Genomic DNA, 25,820 nt, shown 5'->3' with positions numbered 1-25,820 from the left:
GAAGCCATGGAGAACCTTATGCTGCCTGTAACATCGTTCAGCATGACTGGTTTGGTGGTGGGTCAGTGATGGTCTGGGAAGGCATATCCATTGAGGGACACAGAGACCTCTACAGGCTAGACAACGGCACCTTTACTGCCATTAGGTATCGGGATGAAATCCTTGGACCCATTGTCAGACCCTATGCTGGTGCAGTGGGTCCTGGGTACCTCCTGGTGCACGACAATGCCCGGCCTCATGTGGCAAGAGTATGCAGGCAGTTCCTGGAGGATGAAGGAATTGATACCATTGACTGGCCACCACACTCACTCACCTGACCTAAATCCAATAGAACACCTCTGGGTGGGACATTATGTTTCAGTCCATCCAACACCGCCAGGTTGCACCTCAGACTGCCCAGGAACTCAGTGATGCCCTGGTCCATATCTGGGAGAAGATCCCCCAGGACACCATCCGTTGTCTCATTAGGAGCATGCCTCCCGACGTTGTCAGGCATGCATACAAGCACATGGGGGCCATACAAACTACTGAGTATGATTTTGAATCGCTGCATTGAAATTTTGGCAAAATGAATTAGCCTGCTGCATCATTTTTTGATTTTGATTTTCGGGGTGTCTTTGAATTCAGTCCTTTCAGTAGGTTGATCATTTCTATCTCCATCAAATGATGTGGCATCCTTTTGTTCCTAGCACATTAGCAGGATATCTAGCAGGATTTTTTATCCCATTGAGATCTGATGTGTTTTCAAAGTATTCCTTTAATTTTTTGAGCAGTTTATATATATATATATATATATATATATATAGTAGCATGCGGCCGGGGTTCCCAATGCAATTTGCCAGCACGCTGGAACCGAGTATATTCAGCTATGTACATTCAGTGAACACTGCAACCAGCTATAGTCACTTCCCAGTGCAATTTGCCAGCACATCACAGCTGATCAGTCCGTGTCGTACATTCATTGAGCAGCCAGCTCATGACCACTGTCACCCCCTAGTGAATCAGCATCACTGTCCGTGGCATTCAGCCACTGTACTAGACTAGCCAGCAAGCATCAGCGTTGGCCTATGTGTGCTTGCGTGCAGCTAGTTCAAGCGCAGTTGGCTCGTGATTTACTGAATTTCATCAATGGCGTCAGTTGCACCTTGTACATATTGTTGCAGTAGTTTTTTTTAATAGTTTTTACAGTTCATTGGAAGTGTGTAAAATGATCAGTGTTTCAGTAATTGTGATGCTCTTTGCATGAAAAAAAATGTATTCCATTAAAATTTCACTTTTTCTTGGTGAATTGTGATGTTTACTTAAAAAGTGCAGCAAAAAAAGTATTTGGTGTCCAGGGGTGCATTAACCCCCAAGTATATGGCAGTTTAAGGGTTAACAAAAAATACACAAACACATGACAAATACATTCAAATAATCAGAACAGAAACAGAGAAAAAAATGTAAACATAAGCAGGGGAAAAAACCCTGGCTGAAACATAACACATAGAGACAAATGAATGAGTTACTGTAGGTAGGGGACTAATTGGTGCTTTTTGTGGAGCCAGCTGTTCTGTTCTCATTTTTGAGGCACATGCTGGATCTGTAAATGTGATCCCACCTAGGATAATGATAGATAGATAGATAGATAGATAGATAGATAGATAGATAGATAGATAGATAGATAGATAGATAGATAGATAGATAGATAGATAGATACTTTATTAATCCCAAGGGGAAATTCACAAAAATTAATAAAAAAATAATTTTACACCACCGTGTATTAACATAGAGAGCGAGTCCTCCTCCTTTGTGCTTCCCACAGGTACTTGCGTCTCTGTCCGCTCTAACTGTGCTAAACCCGGGTAGCTACACGTTAGCATCTGGGATGGTGTTATTTAGCCACGTTTCGCAAAAACACAACAAACTGCATTCTCTGTAGGTTCTGACATTTTTCACCAGCGCAGCCAGTTCGTTGATCTTATTTGAGATTGAGTTTACATTCCCCAGAATCACAGAAGGCACCGAAGGCTTGAAACGCCACTTTCTCGCAAACCGCTTCATTTTTAGCTTAGTGCCGGCTCTGCTGCCACGATACCGCCTTCTTACCTCGTCGGGTAAATAGGGAACCACACCGGCACTGGCGTTTGTTCTCAGCGCTCGAAGTTGAGTACTTGAATAGGCGAGTCTCGGCGTGTAAAAATCCATGCCCACGTTGTAAAAGTAAGTGTGTCCAGTGAACAAATCCACATAAAATAAAGTGATAGGAGTGATCAATAAATAAAAAATAGAAAAATAAAAGTAGAAAAGTACACATACACATACAGTCATACACGGATTGTCTTACACGGAATGTCACCTGATTGAAGGATTGATAGGTAACAACTTAGATCATGGGCCAGTGACACACAAAATAAGGACTTCATTCATGCTCATAAATCTGAAATATTACTGTCCTAGTATGTGCATTGAGTTGTCTAAATTATTGGTGATTATAGGTGGTTCACCTTAAGCTTTTTCATTACTGACCATCACATTTACACAAGGAAATAATAAGAAAATTACAAAGAAACCATAATGATACAAGTCAATCAGAATTCCTGAGCATTGTTCTGCTAGACCAGTAGGTATCATGGTGTGAGAATTTACTGATTATAATTTGCAGTTATCTCTGTTGCCTGTTAGAACATTAAAACAATTTTAACATGAACTGGTCAATCAGCCCAACAAACTCTCCATCCAAACTCCAATAACTTCTCCAAACTAACAATAACAAGTCAAGCTTTGAAGCTATCTCAATTTCTATTGTCTATCTCAGTATTTGGTAAGTTATTCCATGTCTCTATGACTTTCTGTAAGGAAACACTATTCAACATTCTAGCAAAATATGTACTTAACAATTTTCCAACTCTACCTCTGTTCTGGTTAAAGAACTAATTTTAAAATAATAGCTGGCATTTACTGTCCTAATTCACTTCATTTTTAAAAAAAACTAATATCATGTCACCACTTAGTTTTTGTTTATTTCTTTGTAAAGATTCAACTCCTTCAGCCTCCCCTCGCAGCTCTTATCTCTTAATCCCCAGATCAGCCTGGTTGTTCTCCTTTGGGCATTTTTCTAGTACTGTTATGTCTTTTTTGTAAGATGGAGACCAAAACAGCAGACAGTGTTCCATATGCATTCCATTATAGCATAAAAGAAGTTATTTCTTCACAAACATAATATATATGCATTTGTCATATTGTGCAAATGCAAAATTGTGTTCTAAAGTTCAGCACTTTCTGTAAATAATAAAAAAATATTTACAGTATATCTTGCCTTCACTGGTGCTTAAAAGAAGTTATTTCTTCACAAACATAATATATATGCATTTGTCATATTGTGCAAATGCAAAATTGTGTTCTAAAGTTCAGCACTTTCTGTAAATAATAAAAAAATATTTACAGTATATCTTGCCTTCACTGGTGCTTCACAATGGAGGCAAATAGGGCATGGGGTAAAAATAAAGGCTTAAAAACTGTAGCAACAAAAGTTTTGAAATAAGACAAAAATCCTTCCATGTTTCCAATGCATATTTGTGATAACAAAAGGAATCTGGAAAATAATAAGTGTATCGCATATGCCTGGCACTATATTTCTCGTGGTAAAATTATGTTTACTCTTTGCTTGTGTGAGTTCTCACATAAATATGAAAGTTAATTAAAACAAAACCAACAACATGGCACGAAAAGTTTACTGTGATTTAGTCCTTCGAAGGAAACTACACCCCAGAAGGGTGAATAATTATTGCGGAAGAAGGCAAATACAGTTATGGTGTGCACAGCTGGCTTTCTTTGAGAATGGCCAAATCTCATAATATTGTTGGGTTTTTTTTTGGTTCAAAAATGACATGTAGAAACAATTTTATAATATATGTGTTTATAATCGCAAGATGCAAATCAATACTCAACAACTGTCTTGGATGTATTCAGTAAGTTTTCATGCTTTTATTTTCTGGTGAAATCCCAGATTCCATTAGCATCCATTGTAAAGCATTAGTTGTTTTAAATTTAGAAGAAACACTTAACTTTAGAGTACAATTTCAAATACATATATGCCATGTGTGTGAGAAAATAACTTTGGCTTGAAAATGACCAAACTTATCAGTTAAGCATAACTTCCCTTGACTTGTACTCCATACATTAGGCCATATAACTTAAAATCCTCTTAGCTTCCTTAATCACTGCTGTACATTTCACAGATGACGACAGTAAGTCCACAATGATATCTTGGTCCTTTTCATAATGTGCACATTGAAGTTCGAAAGCTCCCTTTGTGTATTCATCTCTGTCACTTTCACTTCCTACTTTTAATACCCTTCATTTACTTCCATTAAATTTCATCTGCCACAATTCTACCAAATAACTGCTTGTTATTTATATTCTATCTTCTCCATTTATATAGAATAAAAACTGCTGCTGCCCAGCACTGATCCGTAAGTGACCCTACTTTTAACATCACCTAATTCTAGTATGGTTCATCACACCATAATCCTTTCTTTTCTATGTTTAAGTTAATTTTGTTCTCATCTACATGCTGCAGCTGATCATCAACCTCTGATTTCTATCCATCCATCCATCCATCCATTTTCCAACCTGCTGAATCCGAACACAGGGTCACGGGGGTCGCTGGAGCCAATCCCAGCCAACACAGGGCACAAGGCAGGAACCAATCCCGGGCAGGGTGCCAACCCACCGAAATGATTTCTATCTTATCAAAAGTTTTCTGAAGGGCTTATTGACTATGCAACTTTATATCAACACATTAAGAGGATTCTTGTCACCATTTGTTAATTTATTGTAACACCATTCTCAACCAATACATACAGTATTTATTAACTTTAGAATCCTTTCTCCTGCGGTGGGTTGGCACCCTGCCTGGGATTGGTTCCTGCCTTGTGCCCTGTGTTGGCTGGGATTGGCTCCAGCAGACCCCCGTGACCCTGTGTTCGGATTCAGCGGGTTGGAAGATGGATGGATGGATGAATCCTTTCTCACAAATATTTAATCTGTTCTGTATGTTGAGTTTTGTGAATCATCTTCTGGAGTCAGCCATTTTTTAAGGTCCCTGTGTCATTATGCCCAGTTGACATTTCTTTTAATAAATCATGGCTCCATCCAACAATGACATACTAAAGTGTGGTACATGCTTTTCAATCAGTCCATTAATTAAAATAATGACAGTCCAACTATCGATAAAGTGTCCATCATTACTTCAAGATGTCTTAATGAGGATTTCAGTGAGAGAAAGCTGAGCAGACATCCAGATCTCCTTCAGGATTTGATTAGATGTTGTTTATGTAGTCTGTTACTCAAAATTTATGATGTGTGGATGAGGGCAAAAGGAGCAAGCAGAAGTAAAATAAAGACAGAGTAGCACCTCTGCAGACTGCATTTAGAGCGTAGGCCATAAGGCAAGAAGACAGTCCTTGTGACTATAATAATAATACTAACAACAACAACAACAACATCTTCTGTTAGGTAAATTGGAAATCTAAATCTCCTCTTATAAGACACAGCACTGCTTTCAATGTCTTCCTCCAATTCTTCCAATCTATGGCGTCTTCCGGGTCTACGTACATCAATCTGTCGCATGCCCTCCTTGATTCTGTCAAGCCATCACTTTTTGGGTCTTCCATGTGGTCGCTTGTTGTCTGGGCTGAGTCGAAGGGCGATCTCACTATGCAGGACATGTCTGTACCATCGCAATCTTGCTTTTTCTCTGTAATTGGTGCCACTCCCATTCAGTTTTCAATTTCAATTCTTTATTGTCATGAGTACAAGTACCATGTACAATGAAATGCTTGCTTGCATTTGCCCCTGCAGACAGTGAACATAGACAAAAAAAAACCCACACACAATAAATAAATGAATATAAATAAGTAAATAAATAAAACCAGAACCCTAGGAATAAATAGACAGTGGCAGAAGTATATGTGCAGGTAGCAGTGGAGGTGACACAAAGTTACTGATTGTTCATGTGTCTGATTGTAGTTGGGTAGAAACTGTTCCTGAACCTGTAGGTGCGCGTCCAAATGGACTTTAGTCGCTTCCCAGATGGGAGAAGGGTGAAAAGTGACAGTGCAGGGTGGCCAGGGTCTCACCTGATACGGTTCACTTTCCTGAGACAGAGTTTAGTGTGGATGTTATGGATCACAGGGAGCTGTGTGCCCGTGATCTGCTGTGCTGTATTCTGCTCTGCAGTCCTGAATTGAGCAGTTGCTGTGCCAGGATGTGATGCATCCTGATAGTATGGATTCCACAGTACACCTGTAGAATCTGCACAGGGTTGTGGGGGACATCCGGGCTTTACTCAGTCTCCTGAGGAAGTAGAGGCGTTGTTGGGCTTTCTTGACTACTGCCGCAGTGTGACTTGACCATTTAAGGTCATCAGTGAGGGTGACTCCGAGAAAACCTAAAGCTGCTGACCAGCTCCACATCCTCACCTCCAATGTAGATGGGGGTGTGCTCTGTTGCCTGTTTGCGGAAATTCACAATTATCTCCTTAGTTTTGCTAATGTTGACGGTTCTTCTCCTAATGTCCACGTTCAAGGCATGATCCCAACTCATGAGTCCGAGAGACTATCGGATCATCTTTATCTCCATTGTATGGAGCGCCTGTTCTTGTTGTGCTGTAGCTGGCCAATATTAAGCGCTGTAGAGGGCTACTGGTCAAACGATCGTCTTGTACACTTATACCTTGATTTAATTTGGAATCCATCGATTGCACAGGACGTGGTTTGTTGCCACTTGACCCATGCCACATCAACATGTGCTCAGACGTCAGGGAGGGTGGTACCTTCTGTGTTTACACTGGATCCCAGGCATTTGAACTCAGTGATCTTGTTCAGGTTGTGGCCATCCACTCGTATTATTCCCTTTGTCTGCACACTGCTTTCGAGGTATTCGGTCTTCTTGAGGTTTAGTCACATCTAGCCAATCTTTTCACCACTGCATCTGCCAGTCTAGGGTGGGTCTTGTTTCCTTTGATCCGTGATGGGCTTGAGTTTTTCATTTTTATTAAACTTCTTAACTTATTTTCCTTAATATTTTCCATAGTAGTAATCTTCTGATTTGCTAAATGATGTACAACAATTAATGTAAATCAGAAATAAACACTGGAATGAAAAGTATTTAGGTGACAGAATCGATCATTGGTAAGTTAACACAGTGTGTTTGAACTTACTGATAAAACATTTGGAACAGTGTTTGGATTGTAAAGGTTTCTGGTCATTCAGTCATCCTTTCTCTAAACCCGTTTTGTCCATTAAAATATAAAGGAGAAGAAACTAACATTGGACAAATTGGAAGTCCACACAGACACACACTTAACAGACCAGTTTGGAGTCACCAGTTGATCTAATGGCACAGTTTTGGGATTGTAGGAAGAAACCAAAGTATTTAGGTAAGTGCACTGCCATGTTCCTCAAACCATTCCTGAACAATTTTTTAGTGTGTCAGAAAGCATTATCTTTCTGAAAGGGGTTACTGCCATCTGGAAATACCATTGCCATGAAGAGATGTAAGTGGTCTGAAGCGATCTTTAGATAGGTGGTACGTGACAAAGTAACATTCACATGAATGTCAGGAGCCAAGGTTTCCCAACAGAACATCGCCCAGGACACCACACTGCCTCCACCAGCATGCCTTCTTCCCATAGTGCATCCTGCTGCTATCTCTTCACCAGGTAAACATTGCACATGCTCCTAGCCAGTAGCTCTTCTGTGGGTTTAGACCAGATGAGCTTACCTTCACTCCGTAAGCACATGAACCTCATATGCCCATGACCTTGCTGCCGTTTCACCATTTGTCTTTACTTGGACCACCTTTGGTAGGACCTAACTACTGCATACTGAGAACACCCTATAAGACCTGCCATACTGGAGAAGCTCTGACGCAGTTGTCTGGCTATCACAATTTGGCCCTTGTCAGAGTCACTCAGATCCTTATGCTTGCCCATTTTTCCTGCTTCTAAGACACACCTTCAAGAACTGACTGTTCACTTGCTACCTAAAATCTCACACTCCTTGACAGTTGCCATTGTAGATGCCACAGGGGATGGACAGGAATCCCGGCCAGAAAAGGGGATGGTTTCTTACCCGGATGGGAGGCTCCTAACAGGCAGATGGGCATCCTGGCCGTAGAGGAGAAAGGGATCAGACCCAGAAGAAAGGACCAGAAGAGATAGCCGGATAGCCCACTGAAAAGGAAAGATGGCACTGTGTTTTTTTTTCTCCCCCAGCAAACTAGATGGCAGTAGCCCCGGATATCTGTGCTCAGTAGGACTTCATTTCCCGGCAGGCCCTGCTGAGGTCACTGGCTGCCGCAAGAGGGTGCTGCAGGGAGACAAGCTCCCTTTTACAATGGACTTCTGTGTGACCCGGAAGTGCTTCAAATAGGCAATCGCTCTGGCACCAGAAGTACTCCCAGATCTGTAATAAAAGGGGCCGCACTCCCTTATCCAGGCGAGTCAGAGCTGGGAGGCAGAGAGGCAACACTTGACTAGAGGAGGAGGGCAGTGCAATAGTGAGAAAACTTGTAGTGGTGTTAATTGTGGAGAAAGAAAACATGTTTTTGTGCTTTTGTTACTGGGCAGAAGAGTGAAGGTGAATAAACCAATCGTTATTTGAACTCAGGACTCACTGTGTGTTTGTGTTTGGGGGTTTGGGACTCACTGATGCCCTGGTTTCCATCTGTATATATATATAAATATAATATATATATATATATATATATATATATATATATATATATATATATATATATATATATATATATATATATATATATATATAGTGATGGAAACCAGGGATATATATATATAATATTCACATTCCTTATATTTATCTCCAAATCAAGTATGTATATGCACTGACAACTGAGGGACACCACTTTTAGCATCACATATTCTCGATAAAGTTTCTGACACCATAAACCTTTGCTTCCTATGTTTAAACAAATTTTGCACCCATCTACACACTACACTCTTATCAAGTGCCTTCTGAAAAGCAAGATAAATAATATCATATGCACTTCTCTGATGGCATCTGTTTGCACATAGAATTCCAATAAGTTAGTAAGACAAGACCTTCCCTGTCAGAACCCAAATTGACTCTTCAGTAAAACTCCGAGGTAGCATTTCACTTTAGGTACTGCAAAAAATACTTCCATTATTCATTTACTTTACATAACAAGGCCTTAACAAAGGCTTCTTTTGGTGTTAATAACACTTACAACACCTCAGTAAATTGTTGTTAATCTCTGAGCAATGTGTTCTACTAAAATAACCACTTTAGAATGGTCAGAGGTCGCTTGAGACATTTTTCTCTTGCTATTTCATACTTCAGTAGAAGGCCTAGGAATCATTTATATTCACAATTTTAGAAGTGTATCAAGGCTCTCAATATGCCACACAGCACAAACATGAATAACCTATTTACCAGAGATATGGATTAATCACCATTATCATATGTGATTAACGTGTTAAAAATTTCTGGATTACAATTTTTAACACAATCCCTAAATGCATTAATTTAATTTGGTTAATCCGACCATGCTTCACACATTATACCTCACTCAGACTTCCCCCAAAGCAAACATGGTATGTTGTTCTTGTTTTATTTAGCCTACATTAGCCTACAGTAACCAATAAAACTAGACAACAATCAGTGCAAATTGTTCATGCTAATATTTCCCTCTTTTTAGGCATAAATTTAATGCTATTTAATAAATCATACACGACTAGGGGGCTCTGCCCCCTGCTCGCTTCACTTGCCATCCCCCAGGGGTGGGCTCTGGGCACCCACTGTCTTGCAGCTGAGCCTCTCAAAGGCTGTCGGGGCACTCATCTATTAGAGAAAGTGATTTTATTTAAAGAGATGGTAAATAAAACAGTACGAGGCACGGGAGGAAGACAGTTTGGTTCTTAGTGAGTATAGACAGAAAATCAGTTACTTGAGTATTTCACCACAACTGTCTATTTTAAATACCAATGAATAATAAAGTGTAGTAAAAAGTAAAAGTAAAAATTAAAGTAGAAGTAAAAAAAGTAAAACGTAATAAAAAGTAAATAAATTAAATTACATTAATGCCTCTTCAAAAACAATATTATTAATTACTTTATCCTATAAATTTCATTCTAGTATAAAGTTTTTTTGCATTTCTGTTTATTGGACTATTCTCTTTGTTCTTCATTTTTATTATATGCAGATCTTCTTTGTTCATTTTCTTTTTTCGACATTCATTATCTGCTCTTGCCGTTCTTTTTCTACCGCAATCGAAAATTTGACGTTCTTGAATACACAGTTTGCTTTCCTGCCTTGCCTATTATAACCGACTGCGTTGAAGGGCGAGTTAGCACTGAGAGAGTCATGGGGTGGGACAGAAAGAGGATGTGCGTAGTAAGAGTAGTGATTGGGCAAGCGGTGTGGAGGGGCGTGGTCAAGGCTGAATAACACGGACACAATGGAAAACTTTAATATAATAGAGAGATACATTCTATGTTTAATTTAAAAAATTTAAATTACTTTTTTAGATACATATTTAGACACTTGTTCTAGTCTATCCTTTGCTATTTTAAAACCTAATCTGTACCAATTTTTAAACTAATTACTGCCCCGTGTGCATCACACAGTTAAGCACAACCTGAGCTATAGCAGTGCTGATTGTGCAGAAAAGCTGAACCATGATTTTATGTTACTAATTTTTAATATTTTATTGTGGTGGTTCTCCCAAATATTACAGCAGTCCCTGAAGGGTGTGAGTGAAGGGGGCATTTGGTGTTTGTTGGGTCTTGTTTCTATTACACAAAATTGTTTATTAAACTGACAAAATTTATTATGCAAGGGAAGTGATTATTAAAACTGCTTTTATTAGAAATATTCATTGAGCTTTTCCTGCTTTATAGAAAAACATTAATATACTTAAAGGAAACATTTATAAACTGTGATTAATATGCAGAAATTTTAATTGTGCGATTAATTACGATAAAATTGTTTAATCAAACAGCAGCCATACCATCTACCAATCCTTTATAAGTGCAATTAAGACCAGAAAAAGCCTTACTTAAGGTCTTGTTACAGAAAAGTAAACGAGTATTGCATTTTTGCAGTACCTAAACTGAAGTGTTACCAACTCCTGTTCCAGAAATGTGCTGCTCAATCATTTCCTTAATAATTTCTCCTTTTAATTTACCTGTCATTCATGTTAGGTTTACAGGGCTATAGTTACTTGGCTCTGCCTGTTCATCATTTTTTACTTTCTCGTATACGAAGTATAGGGAAAGTATTGGAATCCTCCAAAGATTTGATGTCGAGATTTTGATGAATCTCGATGTTTTAGATGTCTAGAAAACTATTTTTGGAATTATGTCTGTGTGTGTGTGTAAACACGATAACTTGAGTTTGCTTTCACTTAGGTCAACCAAATTTTGCATAAAAGTATTAGGTACAAAACATAGATTTCTATGAACTTTTGGGCTATTTCTGCTAACCGAAAGTGGTACTTTACCTTTTATTCATGCAGCTGCAGAGTCCGATTTCTTCAACTTTACTTTTATAATAATTGTTCAATATATTATTAATATTATTTGATTTGTTGTTGATGGTTCTTTAATGTACATAATATAAAAACATAATAATTGTCTTGCAGTTTACTCCTCAAATATCCATCCCCATATCAGAGTATACGAGAAAGTCTATGGGAGACCACTCACAATTTTTATATAAGGGGGCAATACTTGTTATTTTCCAGTCTTTAGGGGTTTCTCCAGTGTGTAGCGACTTTAGAAAAATATTTGTCAAGGTTTTATATGCACTCATTCACCTCCTTAAGCAAACAAGGATAAATGTTACCTGATCCTGGTGATTTGTTTGACTTCAGTCTATTTAATCCAAACACTGCTTATCCCTCTACAATTTCATGATCATTCAGTACCTCCTTGGTATTCCCTGTTACCATCTGGAGGTTATTGACACCTTCATATGTTAAAATCAGAGAAATTCAAGGTAACAGGTAATTCTGTTATTAGATCCTTGCAATATAACCTTGGTATCATCTAGCCTGTGAATTTTCTTTTCATCTTCCTTAGCATATACAAACAGTTGCTGAGATGTATAGAGAAAGAAAGTGCATCCTGTACTCCTTTTATAAGAAGAAGCACTCCATTGGCATTCATCGCCACCTGTTAATAGTTCTGAATGCTTGCTTACTTGTGAATTACATATTAGCATTCTGATGTTATTGTTTGTGAAGAATATGTAAGAAACCTCACTGACGCCTGTCAATTCTAAGGCTTTCTGCTGAGATTAGCTCTTACCTCCCATACTATTTAATTGGTTTTAGAGGGCTTAAGAATGTTTTTATGTTATGTGATTTACTCCCAGTGAGCTGTTGATTCCTTAATTCTTAGGTATATGTGCCAAAGATTTTTGAATTAATAGATTTAATTATTTGGATAAGCCCCAAAGTGAGGAGTTGATTGGCACCAGCCTCAACAAAAAAAAAAAATCATGTGGTTTTGGGATATGACTGACATTCACCAAAATCTTAATATACAGTATATTTATAGTAAATATAATCAAGTTTTTTGCTTTTATAGTTTGATATAGAATGCTATTTTATAAAATTATATTCAAGATTTTTATTATTCCTATATTAAACATAAACAGCACCTACAAGAAATGATAAACTACATTTATGTAGCATTTTAAGTCAGTTTAACTGCAACTCATATAATCAGTTTTTTGCAGTTTAATCTGCAGTTGCAGATTGAAATCAGAAATTTCTTTTTAATCTTCCTCTTCTATTTTTTTTAATGTCTGAATATACTTTTATACCTGCTTTGGCTGACACAGAGACCAGAATTTATCCCATTACTGTCAGTTGCAAAACAGTAATCAACCCCGAATGTGGCACCAGTCCATGACAAGGCACACTCACGTGCACATTCACTTATTCCAGGTCATTATAGTGACACAGTTAACCTCCTAAGTTTCTATGGAACTGTCCATAGCTTTAAACCTTTACCAAATTAACTTATGAAGTAGAAGAGGCTTTGTGAGCACTAAGCAATGCAAACCTTCTTAAGGGAGAGAGGATAACATTATTGATCCAATAAGAGCACTCAACAGCAAATTTTATTTTATTTTAGATGTTCCGTCCATCCATCCATTTTCCAACCCACTGAATCCGAACACAGGGTCACGGGGGTCTGCTGGAGACAATCCCAGCCAACACAGGGCACAAGGCAAGAACCAATCCCGGGCAGGGTGCCAACCCACCGCAGGACACACACAAACACATCCACACACCAAGCCCAATTTAGAATCGCCAATCCACCTAAACTGCATGTCTTTGGACTGTGGGAGGAAACTGGAGCACCCGGAGGAAACCCACGCAGACACGGGGAGAACATGCAAACTCCACGCAGGGAGGACCCGGGAAGCGAACCCAGGTCCCCAGATCTCTCAACTGCGAGGCAGCAGCGCTACCCACTGCGCCACCATGCCACCCTGTGTACATTTATTTTAATTAATATTATTTTTTGTAAAAAAGGTGTCAATGACTTGTTTTTGACACCCTTTAACATTTCTGTACCCTAGGTGGTTGATACAGGAGAAAGTAGGGTAAAATGACACCTTTTATTGGCCGTGGCTGTCTATCTTGCCTACACCTGGACAGGGTAACAGAACAGAATCAAGTAATAAAACCTGCAAAATAAAGAATACTATAAATGCACTGGCATGAATTCCAGAAGACAAAATGACTTATCTTCCCTCCATACATCTAAACTTGTTATTTTTATTCACTGAGTAACTAAAATTTGTCAGTGATCTACGCTCATACAAGTGGGACAATCTGAAGCAATAAAATCTTCAGAAGAGTTAACACCATTTTCATTTGTTGTTGAGAAATAAAAAGAGGGAAGGAACAGGTTGACACTTTGTATGTCATAAAACCAACAGTTGTACCCCTGAGAAAGCATACTTAATTAATATGCGTAAGTATAGACACATAAAACATAAAAATCTTTCTGAAAATAACCCCAAAAGATGAATTACAAAATTAGGCCTGTTTAATCTTAATTTAACGCTAAGAAAATATTACACATGACATAGCAATTCTTAAATTAATTCCAGTGATCTCTAAATATATAAAACTGGGTGACTATCCATTTGGCAGAGTGGTGACGTAACAGCTGTGTTTTGGGGACAAGAGCATATCTTTTCCTGGAGTGCAACCATTCTCGTAAGATGAAAAGAATTATTTCTTTTCTGGAGACAAACAGTTTATTGCTGATGCACATATGATTTCCTTATGCCATCTGCTCCAATTTCCAATAATAGTCTGCTTTCTGGAGAAAACTTCCATCTTTACGAAGTATGTTATAAACCAAATTGGTAGATTAGTAAGAAATCATGAACAGGAACAACTTTAAATTTTAGTTGTTATGAGCATTGTGATATAAATCAGTAGATCAATAGGAAAAATAGAACATCATAACCAGGAATTGACATGGTAAGAACAGAAGCAGTCGAAATCTAAGTTAGAAAAATGGCCAGGATCGAAATACAGAAGGAGTCAAGACCAATTGCCAAAACACAACAGACACACTAAACCAAAGTTCACCAAAAAAGTTTGTTGATATTTTGGCATCTCATCTCAGCTTTCCATCCCATTTTCTTGGTGATGATCACATTAACAGCAGGGCAGGCAGATTCAGCCCAGACATCCCTGTCTAAAGCTACAGATTCCAGATCTTCCTGTGGAAGTCCCAGGGGTTCCCAAGCCAGCTGAGAGATATAATCCCCCCCAACATGTTCTTGGTCTGCTGCATGGTTTATGCCTAGCAGGACGTGCCTGGAGCAGCTCTAGATGGGGCTGCCTGGGGTGCAATCTTACAATATGTCCATACCACCTCAACTGGCTCTTCTTGCTCTGGAGCAGCAGTGAATTCTACTCTGAGGCTCTACTCTATCACAGTGTGTCATCCCAGCCACCCAGAGAAGTAATGTTCAAAGTTCCCAAAGCCAGTCTTCATTGCCAGGGTCTAGTCTGTCTAACTCTCTTCTGCCTGTGCCCACCACTAAACTGGTATTGCACCAGACCCGCACCCTTCTTCTTGCTGGTGGTAAGCCCACAAGATGGCTTGCAATCATGGTTCCAGGCTGAGCACGGCTGGGTTATGTGGATTACCCGATCACCAGGTGCTTGCTGGCGAATGCCACTTCCAGGCCTGGCACCAGAAGTGGGTCCTATAAACCCTTTTCTGTGCAAAGCACACTGTTTTTAAATTAGTTCAAGGGGGTCACTGTGAACCATTCTTTGTCTGACCTTTTAGCCCAAACCTTTCCTCCAAGGGAGAACCTACCAGGAGAACAATGCTCAAGAACAACCAGCTATGAGCATCACTAAGGTGCACAAGCTCCACAAGTACATGAAAGTAATGGTCCAGGGTGGGGTATTTTGGCCTAATTTTTCTTAACTACCACTAAAAAGGATTATTTTTAGCAATGAGTTTAAAGAAAACTTACCATCTACATGCAGTGCCATCTTATATAGCACTTGTGATAACAACGAGCCACGTAACTTAGACAGACATGACCAGCAACTGGCAATGACATTGCTGTGGGGAGACAAAAATTAACACAAAAACAAAATCACAGCAAAGCACACCCTGAGAAAATTAATACAAATATATTAAATATTACAAATGAAAAGTAAGGAGGAAGATTTTATATGTCATGCTGGAAAATTAAAAAATAATCAGATCATTACGCTAAGCAGGAACACGTAGCACCATGTTATTGTTTCACTAAGGTAGAAGGGCAATATGCAAGTAACTGAGAAACTAAAGACAACTTCGAAGTGAATGGTCTTAATAGGCACTGAGGGCACTAACTCGGAGTGAGACAGTAAATGTTTTACTAAGAAGGATCAGGAGAAGAAGTCAAAATCAGAACCAAAAGTCAATCTGATCAGCTGTCAAAATGAAGTTCTCGAAAATCTTCTAGTATACTTCTATTTGTCTCCTTTATTAATGCAGCCAATGATGGATGAATCTTGTGAAGGTTTCTGTAGATGGCAAGTAGTGGCATTGTACTGGATGCCTGTTTTGTAGAAGGTAAATAGGAATAGAGACAGGGCACTTTACTGAGATACTCTAGTATTACAACCCACCATTTCTGACACAGAGATCCTGAGCCTCACAAAACGGTGTCTGTTGGTCAGGTAGTCCATGATCCAAGAGACTGGGCAGACATCATGATGCAAAATCTTTAGCATTTTCCCTAGGTGATAAAGCAAAATGTTGTTAAAGTCACTGGAAAAATGTAAGAACATTATCTTAGCTGTGGTGTCGGATTTGTCCAAGTGTTAGTAGGCTCAGTGGAGCAGGTAGATCAGAGCATCCTCTACACCTATCTGTGTCTGACAGACAAACTGCAGAGGATCTACATGTTTCTGAAATTCAGTGTCAGAGCTCTTTCAGGACCAGCATCTCAAAGGTCATGATGTGTAAAGTAAGAGCAACTTGTCTGATGTCTTTGGGGTTACTGAAATGCCCTTTCTTCGGCACTGGGACTACACAGGAAGTTTTGTGCAGTAGTTACTTTTATTTATTTATTTGTGCTAATCAGGGTAAAATGTTGGCTAGTTTTCCTTACAATTACTGCTAGTAAAGGGTCGCCACTGAACAAAAGTAAATGAAATTTGGTCCCACGGCCAAAAAGACTGAGAACCACTGACTTAGGAAATGTATCGTGGTGTGGCTCCCTGCCCATATAAGAGGATGCAATGTTTACTGTCCTGACTTGAGGTCATTGCAATAAAAACCACTAGTTACATCTAGTTAAGGAAATCTTTTCAGGGAGACAAATGCTGGTGAGTTCCCTTTGACTGCAAGTTTGTCAGTGTTATATTATGATTTGGGACTTTAGTGATTGGTTTTTCTATTTCTATTTGTAATGGAATTATTATCAACATTACTTTGTATGTGCAGAGTCTTTTTATTGTTTTGTTATTAATTTGTTATGTAAGAGATTTAAAGGAGAAGAACCAGAAGAATAAACATACAAGGTTAGAATCAAAAAATAGTAGACAAAAATAATTCTATTCAAGGCCGAAAAGTTAAACAAATATCATGGTTAAAATTCAGAGTGAACAGATCTAAAACCAAAAAGACTTTCAGAAAGAATTTAGCTGTGAAGAACTGTGCTATCTGCAGTCTACAATAGGGAAAGGTCGTCGCTGTCAACCATTAACAAAATCGCATTAATGACATCAGAAGTCATGACTTCAGAGACCATGCCCATGGCAACTGAGAGCAGTGTGCTAACAAAGGGACGTAATAGGCCCTGAATCTCAAGATTCTTCATACTTAAAAGTTTCAGAAAAGTACACATCTGGCATTAAACACATGACTCAAAGTCCTACAAAAAATGTAATAACGAGTACACTCATAACTGTTACTTTCAATATTGCACTCAACAACATTTTGTGGTTCAATTACCATTCTCTTGATAGGAACACAGAACTGCTGCCATCATTGTGACACCAGGAAGTGATGATATTAATTAGGGTTAGGGTTAGGGTTAGGGTTAACCCTAATTTTAGATAGATAGATAGATAGATAGATAGATAGATAGATAGATAGATAGATAGATAGATAGATAGATAGATAGATAGTTTATTAATCCCAAGGGGAAATTCACAATAATAATAATTAGGAAGTATGAGGGGAGATGGGGTGCTACTCCTCATGTCCAAGATTCCTGATTTCAAGCTATAAAAAAATAGTTTCCAAGATTTATTCAGGGTAAAAAAATGTAAGCATGATTATAATTTGAGATTAACCTTTCAGGCCATTTACTTGGTTTCATTCTGATCTCATGGTATTTTTGACCTTCTCCTTTGTCTTTGACTATTGTTTTTTACCTCTTCCATTTCCTGGTCCTTAAAAACATTTTTCTCTCTGCTATTTTTCATCTGTACTATAACAACATTTAGAGCTTTGGAGTTTTGGTATAAATATAATTTTTTAGCTTCTCACGTTTGCTAGTTTTAAAAGCGTTTCTTTTTCATATCATGTTGGTAAAAGCAGTGTAAAATAAAGCCTAGGGAAATAAAAGATAAAAATGGTCAACTACGGCAAATTCTTGTCTAGATTTCTTACAAGTCGACATGATTAGAAATGCTTAAAATTGACATTTTCATTTCATGCTTCTCTCTCTATAGTTTTGAACCTTAGCTGGATATAGCATTAATTCGTATTGTTTTCAATTCACAGAGTACAAGATGCAACAGACCTGCTTTGTGATGATTTGGCTCAGGTATGTCACCTGCTCATTTATTTTTCTTGATCTGAATTTTACATACATGTACACTCTAAACATACATACTTAACATATAGCATATACAGTATACAGTATATTATATACACATAAAATATAAACACAGGCAAATAATGTATTGCTGTTAAATATACTTAATCTAATTGCGGAGCTTGGTATCTATTCTGGCAGCATTGGGCACACATGCTGGAAGGAGTCCTGAACAGGACAAGCTTACCGTCTTTGCTAGATGCTCAGTTAAACTCATGATCCTGTAGCCTAATTTCCAGTAGGGAGATCACTGCTTATTTAACTCTCATACTGTGTATAAGTTAATGGCGTCTGTTAGGTTTGGGGTCAAACTGATCCCAGCAATGGGTATTTGGGAACCTTCTGTATGTTGTGGTGTTGGGAGGATGAGAAGGCCAAAAGTCAGTTTAAGTGTAAAGCAGTATGGCATCAAGTAACTTCTCATATAAAGTATAGAAATGCACATGTGTAAGCTCCTATAAGCAGCCTACAGCATAATTTCCATGTTATCTTACACAGGTGGAGCAGAGGTTGGAGCCCACCAGAAAAGCTTGCCAGATTGTTCACAAAAAACTAACTGGCTGTTTACAGAGTCAGCCAGGACTGGACATGGAGAAAAAAATGGTACAATGTTTTTATATATATATATATTGCCTTGTTAGGTGAAATGGAGTGTATGTTTTTCACTAAATACTGTGAATGGATACTATTTCTTTTGACATTTTATAACCAAATAAATCCCATAAACCTAGTGCCTTCGGACCTTCTAATTAATTAGAGCTAGTTGTTGTTTATTGTAATTCCAAAATTCACGTTGCTTCATTTTAATCCTATGTTCCTGGAAGAAAGTTTGCAGATGGAATAAACACCTGATGTAGTACACTATTTAATGATTATTTCTTGATATGGTGCTGCTTCTTATGATTTTCCTCTTGCTGAATGCAGACTAATGCATCATCTGTGAGAGGGAGGCTGTGAAGTTAGAGTACAGTTGTGGCCAAAAGTTTTGAGAATGATACAAGTATTGATTTTCACAAAGTTTGCTGCTTCAGTCTTTTTAAATCTTTTTGTCAGATGTTTATGTCATATACTAAAATAGAATTACAAGCATTTCATAAGTTTCAAAGGCTTTTATTGACAATTACATTAAGTTTATGCAGTCAATATTTGCAGTGTTGGCCTGTCTTGAAAACTCACAGATAGTGATGAGTTCACAGGGACTCTTAGATCCTTCTCATAAGGCGTACTTTCATGTTTCAGACCTCCCATTATTTATTCATTTCTTTCATTTCTACTTCCTATGTGTAATAGCATTCATTTTCTTATATTAAATTTCATGTGCCATGAATCTACCCAAGCTTTTAATGATGTCCAGGTTTCTCTGTAGTAATTTTGCCAATTCTGTATTATCAGTCCAACCACCTTCTTTGGTATCAATCCACCTAGTTTGGTTAACTTATTAGTCTTTTAGTTTTCACTGCAGAAAACAGTGAAATATCCATTAATAGATGCTTTTATTATTTTTATTAATGTTTTTAATCAAAAAAGGGAGACACAAATTAAATAATTGAATCCTTTCATTGCTGAACGGGAAGCCTTCCAGACAGTTTACAGTGTGCAATGACTTTAAAGCCTATGAGTGACTCTTCTGTGACTGCAAATCTAAGTAAGCCTTCTATTACTTGGGTTCGAGGGGCCAGGCGTCATTGGGTAGTGTTTTTATATGAACTGATATTTTAATGGTCATGTTTGATTTTCCCTTTTCTGTGATTGCTTATTTATTTAATAAAAATATGACAAAAGAGGTCTTTGGAAAAGTATTAAGATCTGAATTTTTGGTTGATGCTGGGTTAAAAATAATAAATACTTAGTTTTCTCAATCTGTACTTTTATTGTAACCAATTTTAAAACAAAAGATATTATATACAGATATTATTGTTTTCTGTTATAGTATTTAAAAAGTATTCACCTCCTTTAAAGTTTCCACATTTTACTTTTATTCAGCACTGAATGTCAGTGGATTTAATCAGGCTTTTTAACATTGATAAACAGAAAAATACTCGTTAAGGTGAAAGTGAAAACAGATACCTTCAAAATGGACTAAATTAATTACAAATAGTAAAGACAAAATAATTGATCTCATAAGTATTCACCCGCTTTGTGAATTTCCCCTTGGGATTAATAAAGTATCTATCTATCTATCTATCTATCTATCTATCTATCTATCTATCTATCTATCTATCTATCTATCTATCTATCTATCTTTAATGTGACACACCTACACCATCACTGGTGCAGCAATTTGATTTTAGAAGTCCCAGAATTAGTTCACCTATCTGGGGTTCTACTTGATTGTAGTCTAAATGCCCCTTATCTAGAAGGTCCAACTTGTGATGAATCTGCGTGGACTAAAGACAAAAGAAGAGTCCAAGTAACTTCATTAATAAGGTATTGAAAACTAAAAAAAAAATCAGGGGATGAAGACAAGAAAATATTCAAGTCATTGAGTCCAGTTAAATCAACCACTAAGAAATGGAAAGAGTATGGCACTACTGGAAATCCAGCAAGAGCAGATCATCTACAAACATTGAGTGATTGTGTAAGAAGACTAAGCCACCAAGAAACTTATGAGAATTCTGAAGGAATTCTGAGCTCCAGTGGATGACAATGAAGAGGCTGTGCAGATAACAATTGCTTCTAGGGGTGATTCATCAGTTATAGCTTTATAGGTGAGTGAGAAAGAGAAAAATACAATTATAACAGCTCAACTAGAGTTTGCTAAAAGGCACATGGAAAACTCTGAAGTCAGCTGGAAGAAGGTTCTAAGGTCTGATGACCAAAGACCAAGAGCTTTTGGGCCATCAATGTAAATGGCATGTTTGGCATAAGCCAAAAAAAAAATACTCATCATGAAAAACACACCAATTCCTACCTTAAAGCATTGTGGAGACAGCATTATGATGTGGAGATACTTCTCTGCAGCAGGTCTTGGAAAGTTTGTCAGCATAGAGTGGGAAATGAATGCAGTAAATAAAGATAAATCCTGGTGGAAAACCTGATGCATTCTGGAAAAAAGTTGCACCTTTGCAGAAGATTTTTTTCCAACAAGACAACAACCCCAAACATAAAGCCAGGGTTATACAGGTATGGCCCTAAAGCAACAGTCCAGTCCAGTCACGATCCCCATACTACAAAACAGAGCTTGAGCAGTTACAAAAATGTCCAAATGTGCAAGCCTGTTCACACTGTCTTGGCTGCCAAAATGCTAAGATGAATACTTAAGCAATTATTTTGCCATTTATATTTGCAATTAATTTAAAACACTTTGCAGAAATCTTCTTTCACTTTGAGATTAAAGAGTATTTTTATCTGTTTTCAGTGTCAAAAGGCTAAATTAAACCCACTGTGATTTAATGTTGTATAACAATAAATGTGAAAACTTCCAAGGTGGTGAATGCTTTTTACAAACGCTGCAGGTGGCCAGAAAATTTAAGTAAAGGAGAAAAATACATACAGCCAAATGAAAAATATAATTCCCATACAGATAGTTCCTTTTCCATCTTTAACTGCTGGGTATTGACAGACACATATTTTTGTTCAACATCTGGCCAAGGTGACAACATTTAGATATGCAGTATTTTCGAAATCCTTCCCTAATCTGTGCAATTTTCTCACTTTATCTCTGACTTCCTTCGAATGCTCTTCAGTCTTCCTTTTTTGCCTTTCCTTCAGATTCAATAAGTAACCATTGGTAGTTTTTATTCAGAAAACTGTCTTGCATGGTGTATGTATGTGAAGGAATCCGTATACTGTACTCATTTTCTACCAGAGCACCATGGTCTGATTATCTGAAATGTAGAAGCCATCATTTTAAGGGTCTGAACATTCTGTAGGGCACTATATATCTATGTGGGTGTGCAGTTTAATTTTTTTGCAACTTGAGGTTTGTTGTGCTTCCTTCGCATTGTTAGTATTGTGCATCGCAGGGTACAGACCTGAAACTGCTACATATACTTTAAACCACAGACTTATGGTTCTTCCTGTGTCTGCATGTATATGTTTCTTCAAGTTCTATTTATTTCACAGCTCAGATATTTTATTTGTACAACCTGAATTCCAACAAATTAATAAACGCAAGCTGTAAAAAAACTAGAAAAATCACTATTTCATTTTTGTTTATATGTTCCTGTAACAGATATAAAAACATCTGTTCTTTACTCTAGATATAAATGTACACGGTATAAGTGGTAAATAATAATATCTATAATATTTCTCTTTTCTGTAAGATTACTGTGATGGTTAACATATTTTCAATGTATTTCCCACTTTTCACTTTCAAAGCAGAGTCGTGATTTTCTGAATAGTAGTACCCAAGGCACAAACACTGCTCATTTCTTCACTTTTGTCAAAGCTCAGACACAGGATGTGGCAAATTAACTGCTCAGGGCTTCCCTGTGCTTTGTTGTTACCACACATTCAGGCTAAATGCTGCTAGTGTAGCTTTTGACTCTAAACTTCTCATAACCAAAAATGCTTCAGCCTCTCCTTTTACTTCATGACTCACTTTCTCCATTAATGGACATCTGGAGTCAAAAAGAAAGAAAAATATAGCAGAACCTCTCAGTTACACCTTTTTTGCAGTTTTTACTGAAGCTAAGGATCTGTGCTGGTATCCAGAAGGTTGCCGGTTCGAATCCCCGTCACTGCCAAAAGAGATCTTACTCTGCTGGGCCCTTGAGCAAGACCCTTAACCTGTAAGTGCTCCAGGGGCGCTGTACAATGGATGACCCTGCGCTCTGACCCAAAGGGGTATGCGAAGACTAACAAATTCCTAATACAAGAAATTGTATAAGGCAAAATAAAGAAGAACAAACCAATTCAACACACCTCCGTTTCTTATCTAAGGTTAAGTATTCTTTATTGATGAAACAAAAGAATCATCTCTAGTTGAGGATCAAAGAAAATTGCTTGAACCTTTGTGAAATGGTCTAAAATGTATAAGAATTAGTACTGTAAGGTGTTTTCGATCTCTTTCTATGATGACCATGTTCACAGATTCCTCAAAAATAATGTTTTTGGATGTAACTGACACAACTAGCTAAAGGAAAAGCACAATGGTGGGACAGTTGTTGGTACTGCTCCTTTAACTCCAGGCACCGGGGTTTGACTCCCAGCCTTATCTCTGTAGAGTTTGCACCTCTCAGGTGTTGTGGTCACTGGCAACTTAAAAGTCTCTCAATATCAGTACATATGTGTATTATCATGGAAGGTCACTTATTATTTTGGCTCACTTACACAGCATAGTTATAGCTAACTTTGGAGTGTGTATGAATGCTATATATATATGTTTTATAGCACCCCATGTGTACAGCTACCTTAAGCAAACTGAGACTTCTAGATAGCTGCTTTATAGCATCCCATATTGTATGGCTTTACCCACAAATGGACAGCTGCATCTAATAAAGAAACTTACTAGCTTGGCATAAGGTGACCAAATGGTTGTCTTCAGACCTGAACATCATACAAATCCTACGCCACTTACAAAAACAGGTGCCCACTACCCATTGAAGGCATTTCTCCTCAGATTCAAACCTTTGTTGGAATATGGCAATCACCCTCACAAGGTGTTCTTAACATCATACCTTGACTCGACCAAACAATATGAACTTGCTATTACACTGCAATAAAACACAGTATACCATAGTAAAAATAAGACATTTATATTAAAAGACTCTTATGGAAATATTCTTATGTAAGGATAGAAGGAGTCCCTTAAAGGCAGGATGCATAGCTGGTTGATAGTTTCTTCAGTCTACAGAGGCCTCTTGTCTGGGTGATGGTGGAGATCTTCTCTCTTTCTGCAGTATGCATACCAAACATAAAGCTATCTCTGCATTAGAATTAACAGTAATTACATAAATGATCAATAATTCTCAATTATTATTAATAACAATAATATTATTGTATTATTATACATGGTAATATAATTATTCCACTGTCATGTTGAAATTACACAATTACAGTATGTCCTTTTCCCAGGCTGATGCCCATGCTAATATTTACCACCCAATGCTAATAAATAAGGTTGCTTTAATATTCCAAAGAAGTCAAGTAAAAGATAAAGATTCAGATCAAAAAATATTCAAAGTTTCAAATCAGTTAAAAGGCTTCAAGGCAAGGTTAAAAAATGTCACTTTTTTCAGGAGCCATCACAGTTCACATGGTTTGTTTGAGAAGCTTCATTGTAGGTTGTCTTGAATGTTGCTAGTAAATCAGTTTACAGTTCAAATATAACTTGCTTGAACATTTGTGATCTTCAATAAGGGCTTGTTTATATCACCGTACAGTATGGCGAATATCTATTGGATACTATAACCCTTATAAGATTAATTAACCATCATTCTGAAACATATTTAATTTAGGTCAGGGTTGGAGGGAGATGGGGCCTATTTCAAGAGCATTAGACACAAGATAGGAACCAGCCATGAAAAGGTGCTGTTCTACAATACCTGGTAGGGTACATGCATTCAGAAATATGTTTTGAGCATAGAGGAAACTGGGAAACAGAAGGCACCATTAAGGGACTGACAATTTTGTCGTCAGTGGACATGAAGGTAACTATATTAGAGTGCAATCAGGGAAAGAATGGAGGACTAGAAAATAAGAATATACCATAACAAAATCAAGATTAATATCCAGAAAACTGAATACCCTAACATAATGTTAAAAGGCATTTTCACATTTGTTGTTTATTTGCTTTGTTCCAAATCAAGAAATGACTTGTTACTTTGTCTCAGTCTCCAGTTAGTTGACACAGCAAATTTTCAAGTGAACCAGAAGTGACCTTAAACTCCACAGTGACTATTTCATGGACTTCTTTCATTGGGCAAAAAGGATTTTATTCCTGGGAAAAGTAATCATGAGGGGTCGACAAGAGCTGTGCTTGTGCGCCACTACAATTGCATTAATTATGTGGTTTGTTTACCACATCGAGCTTGAGAGCGGAATGTGTCTTATCTGAAAAATAGAGGAGTGGGGATGCTGTGATCAGTTTTTTTCAGGTCGATACTGAACACCGATTTCATGTTACTTGATCGGTCAATTCAAATGTTTTTCTTTACTCCTATAAAATTTTTTTTTACACTTCATGACCAGATGCAGACAAACCTTATGTCATATATTATAGTATTAACTTTGATTTTTATCATTAAACCATAGACCACAGATGTTAACTGTTATTTTTTTTCTTAACAAATTGAAAATCTGTAGGCTTATTGTACAGAGACTATAAAAATACTAAAAAATAAGTAAAATGTCCTTAATACATGCATGTACAAAATATTTTTCCATAATACAAATGGCATAACATAAAATATTACTTATAATTACAAGCTGTCATATTGTTTAATTTTCTTTTGTAACTTATTTATTTGAAATAAAGTT

General features: G+C 37.5%; 1 protein-coding gene across 1 annotated transcript in view; it reads left to right on the top strand.

The window, feature by feature from the left end:
• Positions 1-25,820, top strand: part of sh3bp1 (SH3-domain binding protein 1) — a 111,024-nt gene that overhangs the window by 21,557 nt on the left and 63,647 nt on the right. Inside the window, exons 2-3 of the mRNA XM_028815260.2 lie at positions 18,305-18,347; positions 18,897-19,001. Of these exons, the coding sequence (XP_028671093.1) occupies positions 18,305-18,347; positions 18,897-19,001 (148 nt within the window). The remainder of the gene's footprint in view (positions 1-18,304; positions 18,348-18,896; positions 19,002-25,820) is intronic.

This window comes from Erpetoichthys calabaricus, chromosome 12, assembly GCF_900747795.2.
Source record: "Erpetoichthys calabaricus chromosome 12, fErpCal1.3, whole genome shotgun sequence".
Lineage (NCBI taxonomy): Eukaryota > Metazoa > Chordata > Cladistia > Polypteriformes > Polypteridae > Erpetoichthys > Erpetoichthys calabaricus.
This window is presented reverse-complemented; position numbering and strand designations above follow the sequence as displayed.